The 19,608-nt window shown below is 38.9% G+C and overlaps 1 protein-coding gene across 2 annotated transcripts in view; it reads right to left on the bottom strand.

The window, feature by feature from the left end:
• Positions 1 to 952: 952 nt before the first annotated feature.
• The window catches only part of ZCCHC4 (zinc finger CCHC-type containing 4), a 57,086-nt gene continuing 38,430 nt past the window's right edge, over positions 953 to 19,608 (bottom strand). For both annotated transcript variants that reach the window (XM_034958388.3, XM_003826837.4), the window contains 6 exons: positions 19,355 to 19,455; positions 9,041 to 9,162; positions 8,718 to 8,793; positions 6,506 to 6,557; positions 5,845 to 5,989; positions 953 to 1,975 (listed from right to left, as the gene is read on the bottom strand). In XM_034958388.3, the coding sequence (XP_034814279.3) occupies positions 1,840 to 1,975; positions 5,845 to 5,989; positions 6,506 to 6,557; positions 8,718 to 8,793; positions 9,041 to 9,162; positions 19,355 to 19,455 (632 nt within the window). In that variant the 3' untranslated portion in view covers positions 953 to 1,839. The remainder of the gene's footprint in view (positions 1,976 to 5,844; positions 5,990 to 6,505; positions 6,558 to 8,717; positions 8,794 to 9,040; positions 9,163 to 19,354; positions 19,456 to 19,608) is intronic.

The raw sequence follows: 19,608 nt of genomic DNA, 5'->3' as shown, positions 1-19,608 counted from the left end.
ATGGTGAACACCATAAAGTCAGGCAATGTCCCTATCCTTGCTTGAATCAGAGAGGGGAACTCTCACAACGGTTTTACAAACTTCATATCTCACCCAGTCACCTCCAAATGTGCCCCTCCTATCATAGCCCTCCATGTAACAAAGGGGAGAAGAGCTTTCTGATGCTTATGAAGTCCAGGGGTATAACTCATCTTTTGATGTCAACTGATGTACACCACTGCCACACTGATCTGGGCCACACTTGAGCATTCTACACCAGGAATCAGTCCTAACTTACCTGGAATTTAAATACCAGATAGAGTGCAGTTCCTCCACCCTTACTTACAGGGCTCTACCTAACCCCAAACAAAGATGCCTTCAAATCTGCTCTACAGCAGTTGTTTGGAAACAAGAGAAAAGTCATTATGCAAATATAAGTCATTCAAAACAATTGAGTCTTAAGGAGACAATAACTAGCAGAGAAATGGGGAGATGAACTGTTTGTTCTGGGAGTTCAAATTACTGCCTTCAATGCTTTGTTATCAGGCCAAAAGATAATTACCATTAGACCCAGTAACAATCTTCATTGTTAACCTAACACACCAATGACAGAGGAGAACTGAGAGCCAAGCACTTGGGTCTCATTTAATTTAATCACAAAACAAACCTCAGGTATAGCTGTTATTCTCCCCATTATAATAATGATAATAATGAAGAAACCGGGGCTTTTAGAGAGTGACCTGGCCAAGATCATACAGCCAGGAAATATTAAGGGTAGGAATAAGGAGTTTAGTTTGGGCGTTTAATTACCAAACTATCCTGGCTTCTGCTACAAACTACTTTTACAAAGACAGAATCTTACTCCATAGGTTAAAAGACACTGGAATGACAGAGCAAGTCGTAGTTCTAAACATCTCACTCATTCAACAAGCATTTAAGTGATTCTAGACCGTCAGAGGACAACTGCAAAAAGTACTTGGAGAATAAATATTTAATAATAATGTAATTATAATTACAATCTGTATATCTAAACGGTGCCTTTGTAAAAACCCTTTCCATCATCTTCAAATTCAGTCTAAAAATAATTGTACGCTATACTTTTCTTTTCAAGTGGGGTTTAAACTATTGTTTCATATTTAACATAAAATATTTTCCTATTTAAATTAACATACTTTTATGTTCACGGTAAACAAACTGCATAGGTTTTCACTTTCATTTTCTTCTGACATCTTCTGCAAAAGAATGCTGTCTGCCCATTTTTTGGATAAAAAGGCTAGAATAATGTGACCGGAGCTGGGTGAGGTGGCTCATGCCTGTAATCCCAGCACTTTGGGAGGCCAAGGCAGGCAAATCACTTGAGGCCAGGAGTTCGAGACCAGCCTGGCCAACATGGTGAAACCCCGTCTCTACTAAAAATACAAAAATTAGCCAGTCGTGGTGGCATGTGCCTATAATTCCAGCTACTCAGGAGGCTAAGGCAGGAGAACTGCTTGAACCCGGGAGGCAGAGGTTGCAGTGAGCTGAGGCTGTGCCATTGCACTCTAGCCTGGGAGACAGAGCAAGACTCCGTCTCAAAAAAAATAAAAAAATAAAAATAGAACAATGTGACTGGGAGAGACTTAAAGTGAGGAAAAATGAATGCTGAAAGAACTAGTAAACCGGCTGAAGATGGAACAACTCCCCAAGTCTCCAGAGAGGCAGATAAGGGACTGTAAGCCAGCAAATGCCACCTGCCTGTTATCTAGTTCAGAAAGGTGCACACCTCTGGAAGCAGCTGAATTTAAGTCCAGTGTGGCACTTTCAGAAAATGGCATCAAAGGTTGGACCATAAATCTTGCTTATTCTCCAGTCACTGGACATTTAAGAGCCAAGATATTGATGGGCTCTTTCCCTCCTTTTCTTTCTCCTTGTAGCAGATGTATGATTCATGGATTGTCCTTTCGTGGTCTCCATTTTCATCTTATTACTTTTTCTTTGCTTCTGCTTTCTGACAGCTCTGGAAAACAAGGTGCTAAATTATTTCACAGAATGAGCACAGTGAATTATGTAATTATGTTGAAGTTTAATTAACTAGCTAACCAAATAAGAAAATAGAAGAAGGGAAAGAATCTACTGTATTGCAAGCATAAATCCTCAGTCTCCTAACCATAACAACAAGGGAAGAGTCAGAGGCCTAACCAAGCAAAATGTTTGAGAAAAAAAAATTCTTTAGAAGATGGTTACTATGGATTTAGAACAAGCTGTCCGGGGCAAACACACCACAGAGGTAAATGCAAAGCTAGTGAGATTAGACTTTTTAAAAAAGTTTTTTGTACATCTGTATTGCTCAACTCAGCACTTCAATCTCCAAATCCTTGAATTCCGTTTTTTTTGGAGAGGAGCTGATACATGGGGCAGTCAGCAGAGACAGAAAAATGAAACAGCACAATGGAAAAAACCGAGAAGCCTTGAAAGGGCCTGTTTCCTAAGTCGTACAGATTTTCCTTTCCTCAGCGGATCTAAAAGTCCTGACAAGTGCCACGCAGGGTTATCAGCATTTTGTGGTCCTTATCTTGAAGATTAGCTTCAAAATAAACAAGCTGGAACTCACCCTCTGAAAACACTGAACCACACCAGACAAAACAGATTCTTTGTTTCTGGTGTTCTCCACACTAAGTTACAGGCGACCTGCAGCTGAGAAAATTACTGGCCCATCCATTCACTTCTCCAAGCTAGCAGAATCATGCCATGACACTCAACATATTGAGAACCAAGGAAGGGGCCAGAGCTACAACAATGCCAAACCAGGACTCCTCCCCTGATTACCCAGCAATATCAATTGTTAGGTTCACCTCTCATAAGCTTCTCCATAGGAAAAGCTTATTCTTGATCTTGTCAGGAATAAACCTGGGAAAAGAGCTTCATAAACAATGTATTCCCTAATGGGTTCAATTTATGCCTCACTTTTTGTTTACTCAGCATATGTTACCTGCTGAGAATACAAAAATGAATGGGCATCATCTTTGACTTCAAGGAGCTGGGAGACCGAGATAAGGGGGATTAGTCACCCCCTCTCTATCCCTACTTTTTTAGGTGAAAATGCTATGAAATCAATGAACACCCCATGAGGAACTTGCAGAACCAGCTTGATTCCAGGATCTGTGCTCTACTATATATTCTACTTTAAATTATTTATATATGCAAACTGCTAACCATATAATAATCACTCAATAAGTATTAGCTATTATTAGTTCCACATGACTATTATGCAGAATTTTGCTTGACAACTTTAAATTTTTTCATATTTAGATTTTGCACTATGGACTAGGGATACCTTATCAGTTCAAAACAGAACAGTCTACAGAAGGAGTAGGATTGAAAACTAAAACCAAAAAAGTCATCTTTACAGTATTATACTGATTCATGCATACTATATAAATCTATTTCCCCACTTTTTTTAAAGTAGGATAATTTCTTGATAAGTGATGATTTAGCAAACTTAATGAAATATAGTATAATCTCTAATGGCAAAGTCAATGAAGCCATGTGTGCCTGTACACAAAATTTAAGTTTCTCTTTGGCTCATCCACTTATAAGCAGGACTAAAAATGAATGAACTTTCACTAGGGGATACGGTAAACAAAAACAGGAGGAAAATATTTGAAAATATTCATTTGTAATATGAATATACAAAACTTTCCAGAGATAAAGTTTTTTAATGATGATGAACTGACTATAAGTCAGTTTTATTTTGTCTTAAAATTAAATTGACCTAGTATTTGTCCTTTAAATTGTAGGTATTTATGTAACTAATAAAATGAGCTTTAACCACAAGAGGGAGCCAGCATCATTCCAGTTAGCAACTAAAGAAAAATTAACACCAAGGAAAAACAAATTAATATAAGACAGCTGTAAAAAGCATGAGCTGGAAAGACCTTTTATGTCACGTATGCTAAAAAGGCTGTTATTTTTCACTACTGTAAAGAAAAAAATAATTTTGCTTTGTCAATTTCATTATTTTTTTTTGAAAGCAGTAACTATTAACAGGAGTTTAAGTGTCTTCTCTGAGAAAAAAAGTAATATTATTTAAGAATTATCAGGCATCCACATCTCACAGGATTTGCTCTTGGAATTAAACTTGATAAGATCTAGTCCTGAAAGATACTAGATGATTTCCCCTAATGAAATAGTATATTAGTGCCAAACAGACTAGCTGAGGCTATTTAGGAAGCAATGAAGGGCCTACAATAGAGTATCAAAATGCAAATTCAGTTTCCATGTAAGTTCACAGAATTAAAGGCTGAGCATGTTACTGACTACCACCCAGAATCACACTGACAATGGTACAGCAATCCCAGACTAATATGATTATGAAGTTGTATTCAATTTTTGAAGGTTTATTCTAAGGAAAATATTTTATAAGATTCTTCAGGCTGGGCGCGGTGGCTCACGCCCGTAATCCCAGCACTTTGGGAGGCCGAGGCGGGCGGATCACGAGGTCAGGAGATCAAGACCATCCTGGCTAACACGGTGAAACCCCGTCTCTACTAAAAAATACAAAAAATAAGCCGGGCATGGTGGCGGGCGCCTGTAGTCCCAGCTACTAGGGAGGCTGAGGCAGGAGAACGGCATGAACCCGGGAGGCGGAGCTTACAGTGAGCCGAGATCACGCCACTGCACTCCAGCCTGGGCGACAGAGCGAGACTCCGTCTTAAAAAAAAAAAAAAAAAAAGATTCTTCAATAAGCTTCTTTAAGTTTTTAAAACTCTACTTTATCCTGGATTACTCAGTGGAAATAATTATTTAAAGTAGAGTAAATGTAGGAACGAGGCAGTTGTAATAGCAGCCAGAATTCAAGTGGCTAGACCACAACGGAAAAAACAATTTTCACTGACCACAAATAAATAAAACAAATGGGAAAGAATTCTAATATTATCATAAATAATTATTAAGCTATCAGATACTTCTAATACAAATCAATTTTTTAAAATTACAAGTCATAGTCATATGGTAGCCCAATCTGAATTTTCATATAATTTCATATAATGTCATATAATTTCATATAATGTCAAATTTAGCTATCTGGTAATCTCCAATTAATAACTGTGTAACATTAGTTTTCTTAGCAATAAAGGAAGAGGACTTAATCACTATCATCCCTTTTAGTTAGGAAAAAAGTATAATCATTCAAATTAGCTTGGTTAAAATAGCAATGTTTTTCTCTTTTTGTTTTGTTTTGGGGATAACTATTCCAGAAGCAGTGCCTCTTCTAAATAAGCTATTGTCATTGGTATCCCCATACTCTGAGTTGTAATCCATAGCTCCAATCAAATATTGGTGAGAGATGTGAAAATAATCACAGGAAAAAAAGTAATAAAAATTTCAAATATTTAAGCATTAAGCATGTCTAAATATTTTTCTTAAAATTTGATACAAAGAAATAGCTTTCTCACAATTTTCCTACTGTGGAATTAGTTGCTATTCAATCTGAAATGCCTTCTCCAGCCTTTCCTGCCATCATGTGTCTATATCTGATCTGTCCCTCAAAGCCTGACGTAAATATCATGTCCTTCAATAAAGCATGAACTGTCACCCCCTATAACTTTACACATGAGACGTAAAGCCAAGGAGAGGTAAAATTAACCACTTTCTACCTCATATTTTGGTTATTTTCATCTCTAAGCTGTAGAACTGTAAGCTCTTTGAAAGCAAGCTCTTTGAATCATCTTCCTCTCCTCCCTCCATCCATCTATGCAGCCAGTACTTAATAGTGAAAGTGACAATTAACTTGGCACTTCAAGATCCTCTGAATGTTCCATGCTTTTGTGGATTATCCTGTATAAAACACAGATGGAATACATTTTTCTAGTAAAGTATTCGACTGACTTGTTAGCTCTCTTAGATGTAGCAATGTTAGGACAAGTACTGCGTTTATGATCCAATTCACCACAAATAAAGCAGCCATCTTTGGGGCCCTCGCAAGAATGATCTGGAACAGCACAGTGATTGCAAATGCTACAGTGGATCCAGGCTGTAAAATAAAAATTAAGTTTTAAAAGAAGTTCATGTAACGTAATTTTTCATCTTATTAACTTTTAAGGTAGGATATACGAACAGTGTTTACTTGAAGTATTGTGGCCAGTTTGTACAGCTAGTTTTAGTTTGGCTAAAGAGACCAGGGAGAAGAGGTTGGAATTCCACATAAACTAGCTAACTTCTTTCTGTTACATGCAACAAATTCAGCCCTTCTCCAATGAGTTATGAGCTGACAGCTACTGTCACAATGGAGGCTGGCTGAGTGACACAATGCCTTATTAAAATAAGTCAAACCAAACGCCACACTGAAACAGGTTAGCAATCATCTCTCATGCAAGGCGGAACAAGGCAGAACATACATGCTGATAACTATAAAATTAAAAAGCAAATAAATTACAAGTCTCTACACTGATTATTTTTTTGTTTATAAATCCAATGAAAAATATATTTAGATGGAGAAAAACTCTAAAATGTGTTCATAGGATCTCAAACACTAAGTCTCAATACTTACAAGGCTTTACACACTTTTTACAGAGAAAGCAATGGTTCCATTTCCTGCCATCCTACCAAAAAAAAAGCAATTTTTAAATTATAATTAATTTGTTATTAAAAATCAAGTTCTACAATTAAAAATTAAAATGTCTTATTAAAATCTGTGTAAATTATTCACTCTTTATTTCTGCCTTTTCTGGGCTTCACAATTAGATACTTTGATTTTAATTTATGCATTTCTCCACTCAACTCAAATGCCTCCTTGATGGGCCTCAATTTCCTTAACTGTAAAACTAGGAGATTTATCTAAATGATCTTGAAAATCCACTCCAGTTCAAGCAACCCAATCTGCACAAAGAAGGACTCAAATGAAAATTTCAAGAGAATTAATGATTCATAATTTTGTGTGTCTATACTGCATAATCCTTAATGAAATTCATATTTGAGAACTTTACATAATTTAGAAAGATAGATTACAGGTTACTGTTTGATTAATTTTAAAACTATGAAATAAAAATATCTAGAAAAGTGCATAAAATATATCCAATTTAATGAGTATTGTAAAGCAAACACGGATAAAACCCACCAGGTCAAGAAAAAATACCACCAGCCCTCTGGAAACTGCCCCATGCCCCTACTAAGTCACAGCATCCCTCCCTTCCCCTCCAAATAACACCTCTTTAGTTTGTGTGATTGCCATTTCCTAGCTCTTGCTTCCTTTTACCACCTTTGTGTGCATCTCTAAATAATAAGTCCATTTTCCTCAACTTTAAACTATACAGTCTGGGCATAATTGTTTTAAAATGAAGAATACATATCATGTCTCAACTAATAAAAACTAAATATAAACAATCAGATGTATTAACATTGTTAAAAACAAGTATAACCAGTAATACCATTATATAATCATGAAAAATGTACTTTCTAATGTTTATATAAATGTAGCCTCTTCTTTGGAGAATAATTTGTGTTTATGAGCCAAACTAAACTTCACAGGCCCTTTCTGACCAGATTTAGTTAAAATAAACAAAACAACTTAAGGGTCACCTGCCTTCCTAAAAAATTTGGTGGTTTATTTATAATTGCCAAAACTTGGAAACAACCAAGATGTCCTTTAGTAGGTGAATGAGTAAACAAGTTGTGGTGCATCAAAGGAATATCATTCAGAGCTAACATAAAATGAGCTATCAAACCATGAAAAGACATGAAGGAACCTTTAATGCCTGTTACTAAGTGAAAGAAGCCAATCTGAAAGGCTATATACTATATGATTCCAACTGTGTGATATTCTGGAAAAGGAAAAACTATAGAGACAGTAAAAAGATAGTAGTAGCCAGAGATGCCCTTCAGGAAGAAGGATGAATAGGTGGAACACAAAAGATTTTTAGTGAAAACAGTGAAACCACTCTGTATGACACTGTAATGGTGAAAACATGTCATTATACATTTTTCAAACCCATAGAATGTAAAACACCAAGAGTGAACCTAATGTCAACTATGGGCTCAGGGTGTTAACGATGTGTCAACGCAGGCCCATCAGTTGTAACAAATGCACCCCTCTGGTGGAAGATGCTGCTAGTTGGGGAGAATGTGCATGTGTCGGGGCAGGGGACATAGGGGGAATCTCTGTACCTTCTGCTCGATTTTGCTGTGAACCTAAAACTGCTTTAAAGAACCAAGTCTATTAAGAAAAAATAATACCTAAATACATAAATAAATAGGAGGATGTCCCTTTGCAGTCCTTCATCTGTAAAAAATCAAGGAGTAACTGCACCTAATAAGGCTGTTGTGAGGATTAAATGAGTTAATCCATGTAAAGCTCTTAGGAAAGTGTCTGGCATATTAAACGTGCACAGTATATGTTATTAATTATTTCATCAGAATGATGATGGTACCCAATACGTCAATGCCTTATTTGAAACACCATAATTTTGTCCTCAACATACACATAATTGAGCATTCATTTAATGCCTTATTTGAGACGCTGATAATTTTAGCAGTCACACAGTACCATTTGAAGATGAGTTCGTGATAATGAAGGCAGTTAAGTATTTTTAAAAGCCTGTTGTACTCTATAATTTAAAATATTGTATTATAGCATAATTAATAAATGATAATACATATTAATACAAATCCTATTAACAAAATAACACTGAAAAAGTAATAAAACTAGTAAACTAAAATAAAATGAATATATCTAAATAAAAATACATTCTATAAGAACACCATACCTTGGATGTGCAAGAATTACAGTGCTCACAGTGTTGATTCTCTAGAGAAACATACCGTTGACACAGAGAGCAAAATCTACAAAGTAAAGGACAGAGAAATCAGCTGCATACATTTATTGAGATTTACAGAGTAGATAAAACTTCACAAAGCACTCATTACAAAAACTGGGTGCAATCTGAATTCAATTAAGTATGAAATTATGGACCTAATTTAAAAGTAACAGAAGAATAACATGATTCAATACTGAAAGCATTTGACTGATGGATATATGTAACCTTATTTTCAGTGACTTGTGTACTTCAAAGTTCCACTGTGATCTTACCTGTACCCTTCTTCAGTAGGAAGGATTATTTTGTCTGGCGGAATGTTGGTGAAAATACGCACGGGAGACTGTTTTCGACCTGTCTTTCCGTGTTTATAAAGTGCATGATTATCATAATCTACCTAGAAAGTTAAAAATTAGAGCAGAAAGAAAATTTACTCAAATTAGTCAACATTAAGATTCTTTAACCAATAAATGAACAAACTGATGCCAATATATGAGTTAAAAGTATTTGTCATCCCAAGTGTCAGGTTCCAGTCCAAGCTGAGGACTGAGGGGAGTGGGTGGACCAGTGGTGGGTAGCTGGAATAACACTCAAGGATCATAGACAGTTTCAACATGGCTTTTACTCTCTCTCTGGGCATGAGCGAGACTGGGCGCAAGCTGTGGGTGCAAGCCCACATGGGTGCAGGCCATATGTACAGCGTTAGCAGGTAATTATACCTTTTACAGACAACAATGGCTCCAGGCCAAGCATGAGCTCATGTGGGTGATCACCTAATGAGCCTCACATGGCATGGTTACATAACGTGTGGAGTTGTACGACTGTGCTCCAAACCTGCTAAGTCACGCTGTGCCAGAAAGCCACCTCGGCCTACTCCTGACTAAAGCGCAGCCATCTCTCTTACACTCCACCTCCTTGGCCAAGGGTGTCCTCTGGGCAGGGACACGTGCCCATAGGGTGGAGCCCTGAATTCATAACACACAACAACACAGAAAGCAACAGCTCCAGGTTATGGCAGGCAACCACCTCATGGTGACGTTACCCCAATGTTGCTTTATACATTAAGCCAGGTTTTTGTTCCCTACCTTTAAAGGCATTGGGACAGGCAACAACAGATTACCTTTTGTCCCCATACTTGGTTGGAGGAGGTCATCCTTCCTCCTATAGGGTCTTGCCACATAGCCTGGCCCCACAGCGGCTGGTGACCAACTAGTCACCTTGGTAACTTCTAGGTAGTTAACCACAAGGTTAACCCTTGATAGACCACCCAGGTATCAGTACAGATTACCATAGGGGTCACCTCCTTGGTGATCACCATCCACAATGCTCTAAGTTCAGCCCATTGGCTACTTTGCCCATGCCCGGTTTCAAACCATATGGTATCAGTACTAGGTTGGACTGCAACAGCAGTCTAGGCAGCAGTAGCACCTTGGCTAGACCCATCTGTGTATCATGCCCCCCCATCAGGAATGGGGGGATGCCCTTCCTTAAACAGCAATGGCTCAAGGTGTAGGGTTGCTTCAGGCACCATGGCCTTAGGCACCATGGCCTTATCTTGCATTAGGACTACAGGTCCCAAGACCTCTTGCAACTCTGCTGCTAAGGGACTTGTACTCAGCATACTCTGCTGCTCCAAGTAGGTGCCCCACTTTGCCAAAGTGGATGCCTGCACTGTCCCAGTTTGGGGGATTGTTATCCATGAACACATCCATCACACTATCAGGCAAGTCGTATGCACAATGTCTGTAGCCTGTCCTGCCATGCTCTCATGAATCTGAAGGGCAGCATACGAGTTACGAACTGCTTCTTTATCAACGAACAACGGGGCTCAGCTCCCTTCCACAGCTGGGACCAAAAGCCCACGGGTGTTCTCAAGTGCTCTATGCACTGCTATTGGCCCCAGCCAAAACTATCTGTAGTCACAAGCACATGCAGCTCAAATGGGTGCCCCGGTCAACTACCTATAGGGCTTATGCCCGCTAAATGGCCCACTTGGCTGCAAGGAAGGCGGTCTCAGCCGCACCATCTTAATTCTAGGCAAGGGGAGTGTTGCCACTTCTAAATCTGCAAGAGAATCAGAGGTTAGCATAATATCATTAACAAGACCATGGCTAATGGTGCGGCTATGCAAAAAGCCCTGCGGCAACACCGTGAAAGTCCATTGTCATCCTCCCGTGAAGGCAAACTCTTCCTGGCTCTCTGGAAAAGAATGCATTAGCCAAGTCCACTATACAGTGATATTGTCCCAGTTCCATCAAGTGGTCCATCAAGTCCGTGACAGATGGCACAGCTGCCAAGTCATGTAAAATATCCAACCCCAGAATGTATCTGCGCTGGTGTCTACCAGCACCAGCACTTGCTGTACATTGGTGGGAGACCAGTGGATTGCTAATTTCACATGTGGCCTCCTCGGGAGGGAAACCTCGGCCAGTTCCCTCATCAAACAGAAAAGACTTTACAACCCCACCTGGCTGCAGCACATAGTCTTTAGGCTGAAGTGCCAGGGTGGGACCAGGTCGCGCAGAAACATTCTTCTCCTGCTTGGGTATTTTGTGGAATTGTTGCTCTGGAAACAACTGTCTCCACAAAGTTCACTGGGCTGCTTATCAATTTTCTCCTGGTCGACCCTGGCCAAAATCAAATCTATCCACATCTGTGAGCATGTCACTCATTGGGACCCCCTTTTCTCCCATTGGGGGCACCCCTGCAGGTGGGGCATCTTTCCCTTCTTCGTGGCACGGACCCCTTGATCCCGCCAACAGCCTCCTTGGTATCAGACCAGGTGGCGGTCTCTGGCCAAGACAACAGACCCAGGTCTGCATCCAGAGCAGCCTCTAATTCCTTTTCCAAGCTCTGTAGCCGGGCCTCCAGGTGCCCCGCCTGTGCCTGGAGGTCCCCATTCATGGCAGCTTCTAACTCTTTTTCTGAGCTGTGTAGCCAGGCCTCCAGGTGCCCCATGTGTACCCGGTGGGCCATTATCTGTACTGCATCCCTCAGGGACTGGGTGTGTACTTCTCGTAGCACAGTCAAAAATGCCCATCCAACTCTGCTGGCAAAAGCTCATTCCTTCTCAGTGCTCTGCATTTCTAGCTGCTTCAGTACCTTCTCCATGCTTGTGGGGGACCCATTTACTGCTGCCCAGGTTTCCATTGGAGCCCATCCAAGCAGCACAGCTGATACTGGGCACCACAACCCATGTTGTGGCCACATGGCTGACCCAGAATCACCAGGGAATGAAGGCTCACTCTCCTCAGTATCCTGTTCGTGATGTCAATTGTCACACCAAGTGTCAGGTTTCAGCCCAAACAGAGGACCAAGGGGAGTGGGTAGACCAGTGGCGGGTAACTGGAAAAAGACTCGAGGAATTGTAGACAGTTTCAACATGGCTTTACTCTCTCTCTGGGTGCAAGTGAGCCCGGGCATGAGCCAACCTAGGCACAGGCCATATGTACAGCGTTAGCAGGGTAATTATACCTTTTACAGACAACAGTGGCTCCAAGCCAAGCACGAGCTCACGAGTGATCACCTAATGCACCTGCGGTGTGGTTACATAACGTGCAGAGTTGTGCACATGTGCTCCAAACCCGCTGAGTCATGCTGCGGCTGGAAAGCTGCCGTGGCCTACTCCTGACTAAAGCACAGCCATCTCTCTTAGATAGTATTTAACAAGAAATTCTTAAGAGCAAGAGTTTACTTATTAACCAACAGCTTCTGTAGCAGTAAAACTTCATTATTAAAGAGATTTGTTATGACAAATTCACATTGTCTAGTATTAAAGGAACAACTCTAATCTTTTATCTAATACAACAGACTTTACAAGAAAGTCTATTATGTATTCAAGAACTTAGCTTTTGGCATTAAAAAATTCAGCCTTTGAAGATGTGTGCTCATTTGGTCAGGGTTTCCCATTTTGTGTGTGAAATTTGCTCTGTATCATCTTACGTTTAAGAACAGGGTACCGATACTTAAAGTTGCTGTGAAGGTTAAATGAGATAATGTTTGTAAAACACTATTCAAGGCCTGGCATAAGGTAAAAAATGGAGATGAAGACACAGGTTCACAATTATTGTTGTTCTCCCCACAGTGACTATTTCAAACATGTACCTCTCTCCTCAAGGTCCTTAACTCAACTTTTAGTTTCAGCAGATTATCTTGAAAGCAAACCGAAGTGAACAAGCATGACTTCTATTAGCTTCTTACTTCAGTCTCCTCCTCCAACCTATTATCCACAAGCATTCTCAATTTGGTTTTAAGACTGCTATGAATCCACCTGGCCACTAAATCCACCTTTCTTTACATCAGTAGCTCTCAAAGTGTGGTGTCTGGATCAGCAATATCAGTGTCACCTGGGATCTCATTAGGACTGCAAATTCTCACCTCACCTAGGGCCTAATAAAACAGAAACTCTGGGAGTAGAGCCCAGCAATCTGTGTTTTAACAAGCCCTCCTGGCACATTAAAGTTTGAGAACCACTGCTTTAGATTATCCACGAGAATACCATGAGGTTTTTTATGAGGTCAGTACAGGTAAGCCTGACATTCAAATAAGTTATGTACTGAATTGTTTCTATAATAAACAAGAATACAAAAGAACTTACAACAAAACTGGCTTGTAAGCTAGCTATTTAAAAAGTGAATCACAAAAATGTAAGAAATTGAGGACAAGGGAAAGAGAGGCCTTTAAGGGAAGATTCCTAGGCTTGTTCTCCAGCCCTGTCTAGTTTAAGGCTAAGCTTCAGCAGTGGGAAAAAACTAAGTACACTGTAGCACAGGATGAGGAGACCCAAGGGACACTGTGGAAAAGCCCCTAAGGGTTGCTGGCTGTCGGTATGGTGAGTTTGAAGTCCAGCATAACTGTGTAAAAGCTGGCACGGACTCACAGTTGGCCTATTTGGAAGTACAGTATCACAACAAGGAAACTTTCAGGTTAGATCACATTTGAAGCCCCGTGTTCAGTCACTACATTTCAGGAGAGACGTTGATAAAACTAGTTCATTTCTTTGAAAAATAATGGGAATGAACACAATTTATAGCTTAACAAATTGGGGATGTTTATCCAGAAAAGAGATGACTGGGAGGAGCTGATAGCTATTCTATAACTGAAGGTGTGTCATATGGAATAGCAATTGGACTTATCCTTTATTGCTTCAGAGAATAGAACTAGGACCAATGGTTGGAAGTTAATGGGGAGCATATTTTATCTCCATATGAGAAAATTTTCTAATGATTAGAGCTATTAAATAAATTGCATTGCTTTCTAAGGCTGTAGTCCTCTGCTCACTGGAAGCATTCAAGTGAAGCTGGATGACGGCTGGTCATGAATTTAGTGGAGAGGATTATTATGTTGGGAAGTCAGCCTACGTTACCTGTTTCTGTCTAACTTTGAAAATTCTATGAATATGTTATCTATTAGAGGCTAGGATACAAAAATAGATTTTACTACAAAATCACCTTAAAATAGTACCATAAGTCATTTTCTTTTAAAATCATTTAAATTCATAATGTTTCCCCTAATGCACTCCTCTGCGTACTCAATAAATATATGGTACCTTATTAAACTCAACAAAGATATTTTGAGCATTTATGAGTGTCATAAGAAAAAAATTCTTCCCAAGAGATTCATATGAAGCTTTTCAAATGTTGGAGAATAATATTTTAGAAAGATTTCTAGTACATGGAATATTCTATGCAATATACTAGATAGCAGATGGAAGAGAGGGAAAAAAAAGAACAATTTCTTTATGGTTACCCAAGGAGTCAGCGAATGTATGTGTCAGGAAGGTGGTTGATTGCTTGATTTTGCATAACCTAATTGAGATTATTATTATTTTTAAATGCGGGTTTGTTGTGCTAATTAACTATAAACATATGGTATGTAAAATGCATGCTGCTAGAGTAAATTAATGTACCTCTAACATATATCCATATTTCATAGCTTCAGCCACACAAATAAACCTCCTATGGAAGTGCTGTAAAGCAAACACAATTTTGCAAATTGCCTATCACTAGTAGTAGAGCTGATACACCATTTTCCCATCATTATCCCTGACACTTCACTCACAATGATGATGAGAGGCATTTTCAAATAGAACATTTCTCCCATGGAACTGATTTAATGTGATGAAGTACTGTATAGAAATGAGGGAAAGCACAAAATCTCTGCAATTCCCAATTTTTAATTTTATCTATACGCAAATGTCTTCTGTAACATGAGACTGAGACTAGTTAAATGGAGACCGAGACATCCATGTCAACATTTATTTTGTGTCTTCTATGTTCCAGGTATCAGGCCAGGAAAGAAAGATTAAATAAGACAGAGTACTTGCATTTCTGTAACTCCCTAAGGATTGTGTTCTATTGGATTTCAGCACACACAAAAGTCCCCAGTACCTTCTTCTGCTCCAGCAACCAGCTTCTACCACAGCAGCAAAGTCTATCATAATACCCATATCCCATAAGCTCTCATTTGAAATTAACATGTGGACATCTTATACCCCTTTTTACTTCAAGCCCACTACATGTTTTATGTTTATTACAGATTAAATTTTAAGAATTTTGGTAGCCATCTTTTAATTTGCAATAATTTTCCAGAAATTGCTGCCAAAATATCTTCATTTCTGACTGTGAAACTAATCTTGAAAAACATAGTGTCCTAACAGGCTGATGTTTAAAAAGGATAGCTTTGACAAAAGCAAAGAGCTATATTTTTAACACCCCAAACAAGTGTCCCATATTAAGTACGTACAAGAGAGAGCAGAACGTCTCAGGTGGAAAGGAGGTGAGATCATCTAATTCAGACACAGAAAATTCAGGACATGAACACCACCACTCCCTGACCCCACCCCCATGGTGGACACCACTAATCACATTACTCTTTGCTACCAAGCCTGGTGTTCTCAACAAATTCTCCAGAAAATCACTAGCAATTTATCAGGCTTAGTACCAAAAGAGAAACTTATCTGCCATCTCTTTTCTGGTTCAATCATTTTATTTTATAGGTAAGGAAACAGAACCTGGAGAGATAAAGTGACTTCTCCTAAGATTAAGTGGTCTCTAAAAGGCAGTGCCAGGACTCAGACTTCTGACTCGAAATCAGAGTTTCTTTTCATCATCACATCCTTCCTTTCTAATCTGTTGTTAATAAAACTCTTGGTTTTCTAGGTCTTTGATGACTGTTTTATTCTGTATTCATCAAGTGCTTGATCACTGAAGAGTCTACACAATTTATGTTTTATGAAGATTTGCAGCATTTCTGCCTTCCTCTTACCTGGGAAGTATTTCCAAAGAAGGGATTTAGTGATTTGGGGTTTTTTACTGCATTGTGGTTTGGGGGCTTATAATCATCTCAGGTGATGTCCAAAAAAAAAAGGCCTAATCAAGGTCTATGGGAAAAGATCTGTGAAGGAGGAGAGGGGACTCAAAGTTTTCATTCAATGAAGGCTAATATGCAAGAAAAAAAAGTACCACAAAATGAAGTTAGGCCAGGCATGGTGGCTCACACCTGTAATCCCAGCACTTTGGGAGGCTGAGGTGAGAGGCTCGCTTCAGCCCAGGAGTTCGAGACCAGCCTGGGCAACATAGAGAGATCCCATCACTATTTAAAAAAAATTTTGTAATGAAGTTAAAGTAACAAAAGAAAAAGAGGAAAGCAAAATGCTCAGAAAGGAATAATAGGTCCAGAGAAATTTTCAAAAAATAGAAAAATTGTCCAAGAACGTAATCAAATAATGTTTATAAATACATGAGGAGATATGGCACAGTTTCTCCAACATAAGCATGTAATGGACAGTACTGTTCTTCCCTTTAACAGGAATTAGGAAAAACAAATTTGCTTTTAGACTTTGTTCTCATTTTTTTTCCCAAAGGTTGGCTTTCTCTTTATTGAGAAGACTGCTTTTTAGCCTGTCAGACACATATGACCTAATCAGAACCTTTCTTCATCAATACACTGAAGTGCATAATTATTGTCCACACTTGGACCTTGCAACTATTTCTCAAAACTGTAACCCTAATATTTCCAAAAGTTCTTTCCTAGTAACGCAGACTGCCTAACAAGTGACAGCTGGTTACTCCAAAATTGCCTCTCTCATCTGCTGTATTCTGGATCTGTCTTCTTTTGTCCTCTCACCATTTCAAACTCTTGCCCATAGTGAAAAAAAAAAAAAAACTCCTCTCTAAATATGGATGTAACAGTTTTCTAAGGGCACGAATTATTAGGTTGGTGCAAAAGTAATTGCGGTTTTTGCCATTAAAAGGAATGAATGAATTAAAATGAATGGCAAAAACTGCTATTACTTTTGCCCCAATTTATACAATTATGCAATTTTAATCTCTCAGATGTATCAAAAAAGGACCTGAGGGAGAGTTTTACCCCTACCTTGGGACTATCTGAATGATGACAATGACAGTGATGGTGATGACAATGCCGACAGCAAGAACCTAAACTTAATACTTGCTGTGTGTTAAGGACAGGGCTAAGCCTTTCCAGGTATTATTTCATAAAATCCTTAAAACCTTAAAAGACAGATATATTGCCATATTCATTTAACAGGTAAGATAAGCTTCAGAGGGGTTAAGTAAGTGCCAGCACCAGGATTAAAACTCAGATCCTTTTTGACTCCAGGGTTCATGCTATTTCACTCAGTTATCCATTTGACATATACATGGCACCTACTGTGTGCCAAACATTGCACTAGATGACCATCCATTGCCAAAGGCGGAAGACGCTGCTGAAAACTAGAACCCGTTTACGTAGTTAACATCTTTAGAGTATGTCAGCTATCTCTGTATTGCAAATGTCAATACTAGAAGCATCCCTCAGACAAGAAACAGAAAACTTGATGCCCCAAAAACGAGTTAAATGAGCTTTGAGAAGACTTATGATATAAATTTTGCTCAAAGCAGAGCTCAAGAAGTCAAGTATAAAATGGCTTGTGCTACACACTTTTAGAACAAAACCTGTTAATGCTACTTAACAGCCATAAAAAAGTCCATTATATCTGATAAAGTAATCTCAGTTTTGGAAATCTATTTTAAGCAAGTTATATAAAACATGAAAAAATTATATGCATAAAAGGTGTTTACAGCAGTGTTATTTATATTACCTTAAAAGGTAAAAACAACCTATAGTCCAAAAAGAAGGGAATAGCCTGTAAATGAAATAATTTATTTATTAAAGCATAAAGATTGTGTAGCTATGTTTAAAAATGTATACTTATAAGACATAATGAAGAAAGCAGAATTCAAAATTGTCTTCTATGATTACAAACCTGTAAAAACTACTCTTAAAAAAAGATTAAAAGTGAACACTGAAAGTACAGTGTCTGCTGTTTGGGTGGAATCACAAGTAGAGTCTTTTACTCTCATTTTTGGTAACACTGTTTCTTTCAGAATTTTAAAATAATTTTCATAATGGTATATGCCTTCAGGATTAGAAAGATTAGAACCAAGTGCTAGCTTGCAACAGCTAGTGAAGACATTTACAGCTAAAACTCTGCCTTAATCAGGGGCTAGTCGATTATTCAGAAAACTCAAATAGAAAACTCTTACAAAAAGAGGAAGCAGGCTGGGTGCAATGGCTCACGGCTGTAATGCAGCACTTTGAGAGGCTGAGGCAGGCAGATCACTTGAGGCCATGAGTTCAAGACCAGCCTGGCCAACATGGCAAAACCCTGTCTCCACTAAAAATACAGGGGAAAAAAAATTAGGTGGGCATGGTGGCACATGTTTGTAGTCCCAGCTACTCAGGAGGCTAAGGCAGAAGAATCACTTGAACCTGGGAAGCAGAGGTTGCAGTGAGCCGAGATTGTACCACTGCACTCCAGACTGGGTGACAGAGTGAGACTCTGTCTCAAAAAAAAAAGAGAAGCAGTACCTGCCTGAAGACCATACACAGTGATGGCGACAACAGGGTTAACTTCAAACACAAGGGAAGAAAATACAGGAAAGTGGAGTTTAAAGCAGAATGAACTTAAAAGACCAGGTGGAGCTGCTGTGGACAGCAGCCTCATTCTCATTTCAGGCAGGGGGAAAATTCCATAGTCATTGCTGTGAAGTTACTCACTCCAGTAACTTCCTCCCGGAATCAACACATTCACACAGAGCCATCTCTGCCTTCTCTGACACTCCTGACATCCCAAGAGTGATGCAGTAAAGTGTGCATGGCATTTCACCAACCACAAAGGTGATTTACTTTTCTATATGCCCTGAAAAGAGGAAACCAACGTTCATAATGATGAACCAGGGGTGGGGGGGGCTGCAAAATCTCCTAGTGATGATGAAAGACTAAATCAGCCGCTCTAAACCCTAGCACACTTAGAGTCACCCAAGGAGCTTGGTGAGATATTTTTTCTTGGGGCTTTGTCCTCTAATTCTGATTTAGTGGGTTTATTTTGGTACTCAATCTGTATTTTCAACATGCACTCTAGGGATTACTGATATTTAGGAAACACTGGACTGAGCTATATATGGTATAATATTAGTGTTTAATACAGCTCATTGTATTTTACTAAAATCAATGAATAGTCTTATATCTATTCAAGTAGAATCTCCATTCCCCAACCATGCCAGAAAACAGAATATGTACTCTACCTGGTAATCCAGCATCTGGAAGCTTGGAAAAAACTGACAAATTCGGGATTCAAAAAAATAGGGGAAAATCCAGAAAATGGGTAGTTCTTTGTGACTGTCATCTAATGGATCACAAAAAGGAAAAAATAATAGTAAATTAAAGAAAAAATAGAAGGCTACAGTAGAAAAACTTCCGCTAGCATAAGAAATTGCAATGATTCAACACATTTAACTCTCATACAAAAACAGAAAATATTTACCAGAGTGCCATTTCA

Source organism: Pan paniscus, chromosome 3 (genome assembly GCF_029289425.2).
Source record: "Pan paniscus chromosome 3, NHGRI_mPanPan1-v2.0_pri, whole genome shotgun sequence".
Taxonomy (NCBI): Eukaryota; Metazoa; Chordata; class Mammalia; order Primates; family Hominidae; genus Pan; species Pan paniscus.
Note: the sequence above shows the minus strand (reverse complement) of the source record. Positions and strands in the feature narration are given on the sequence as shown.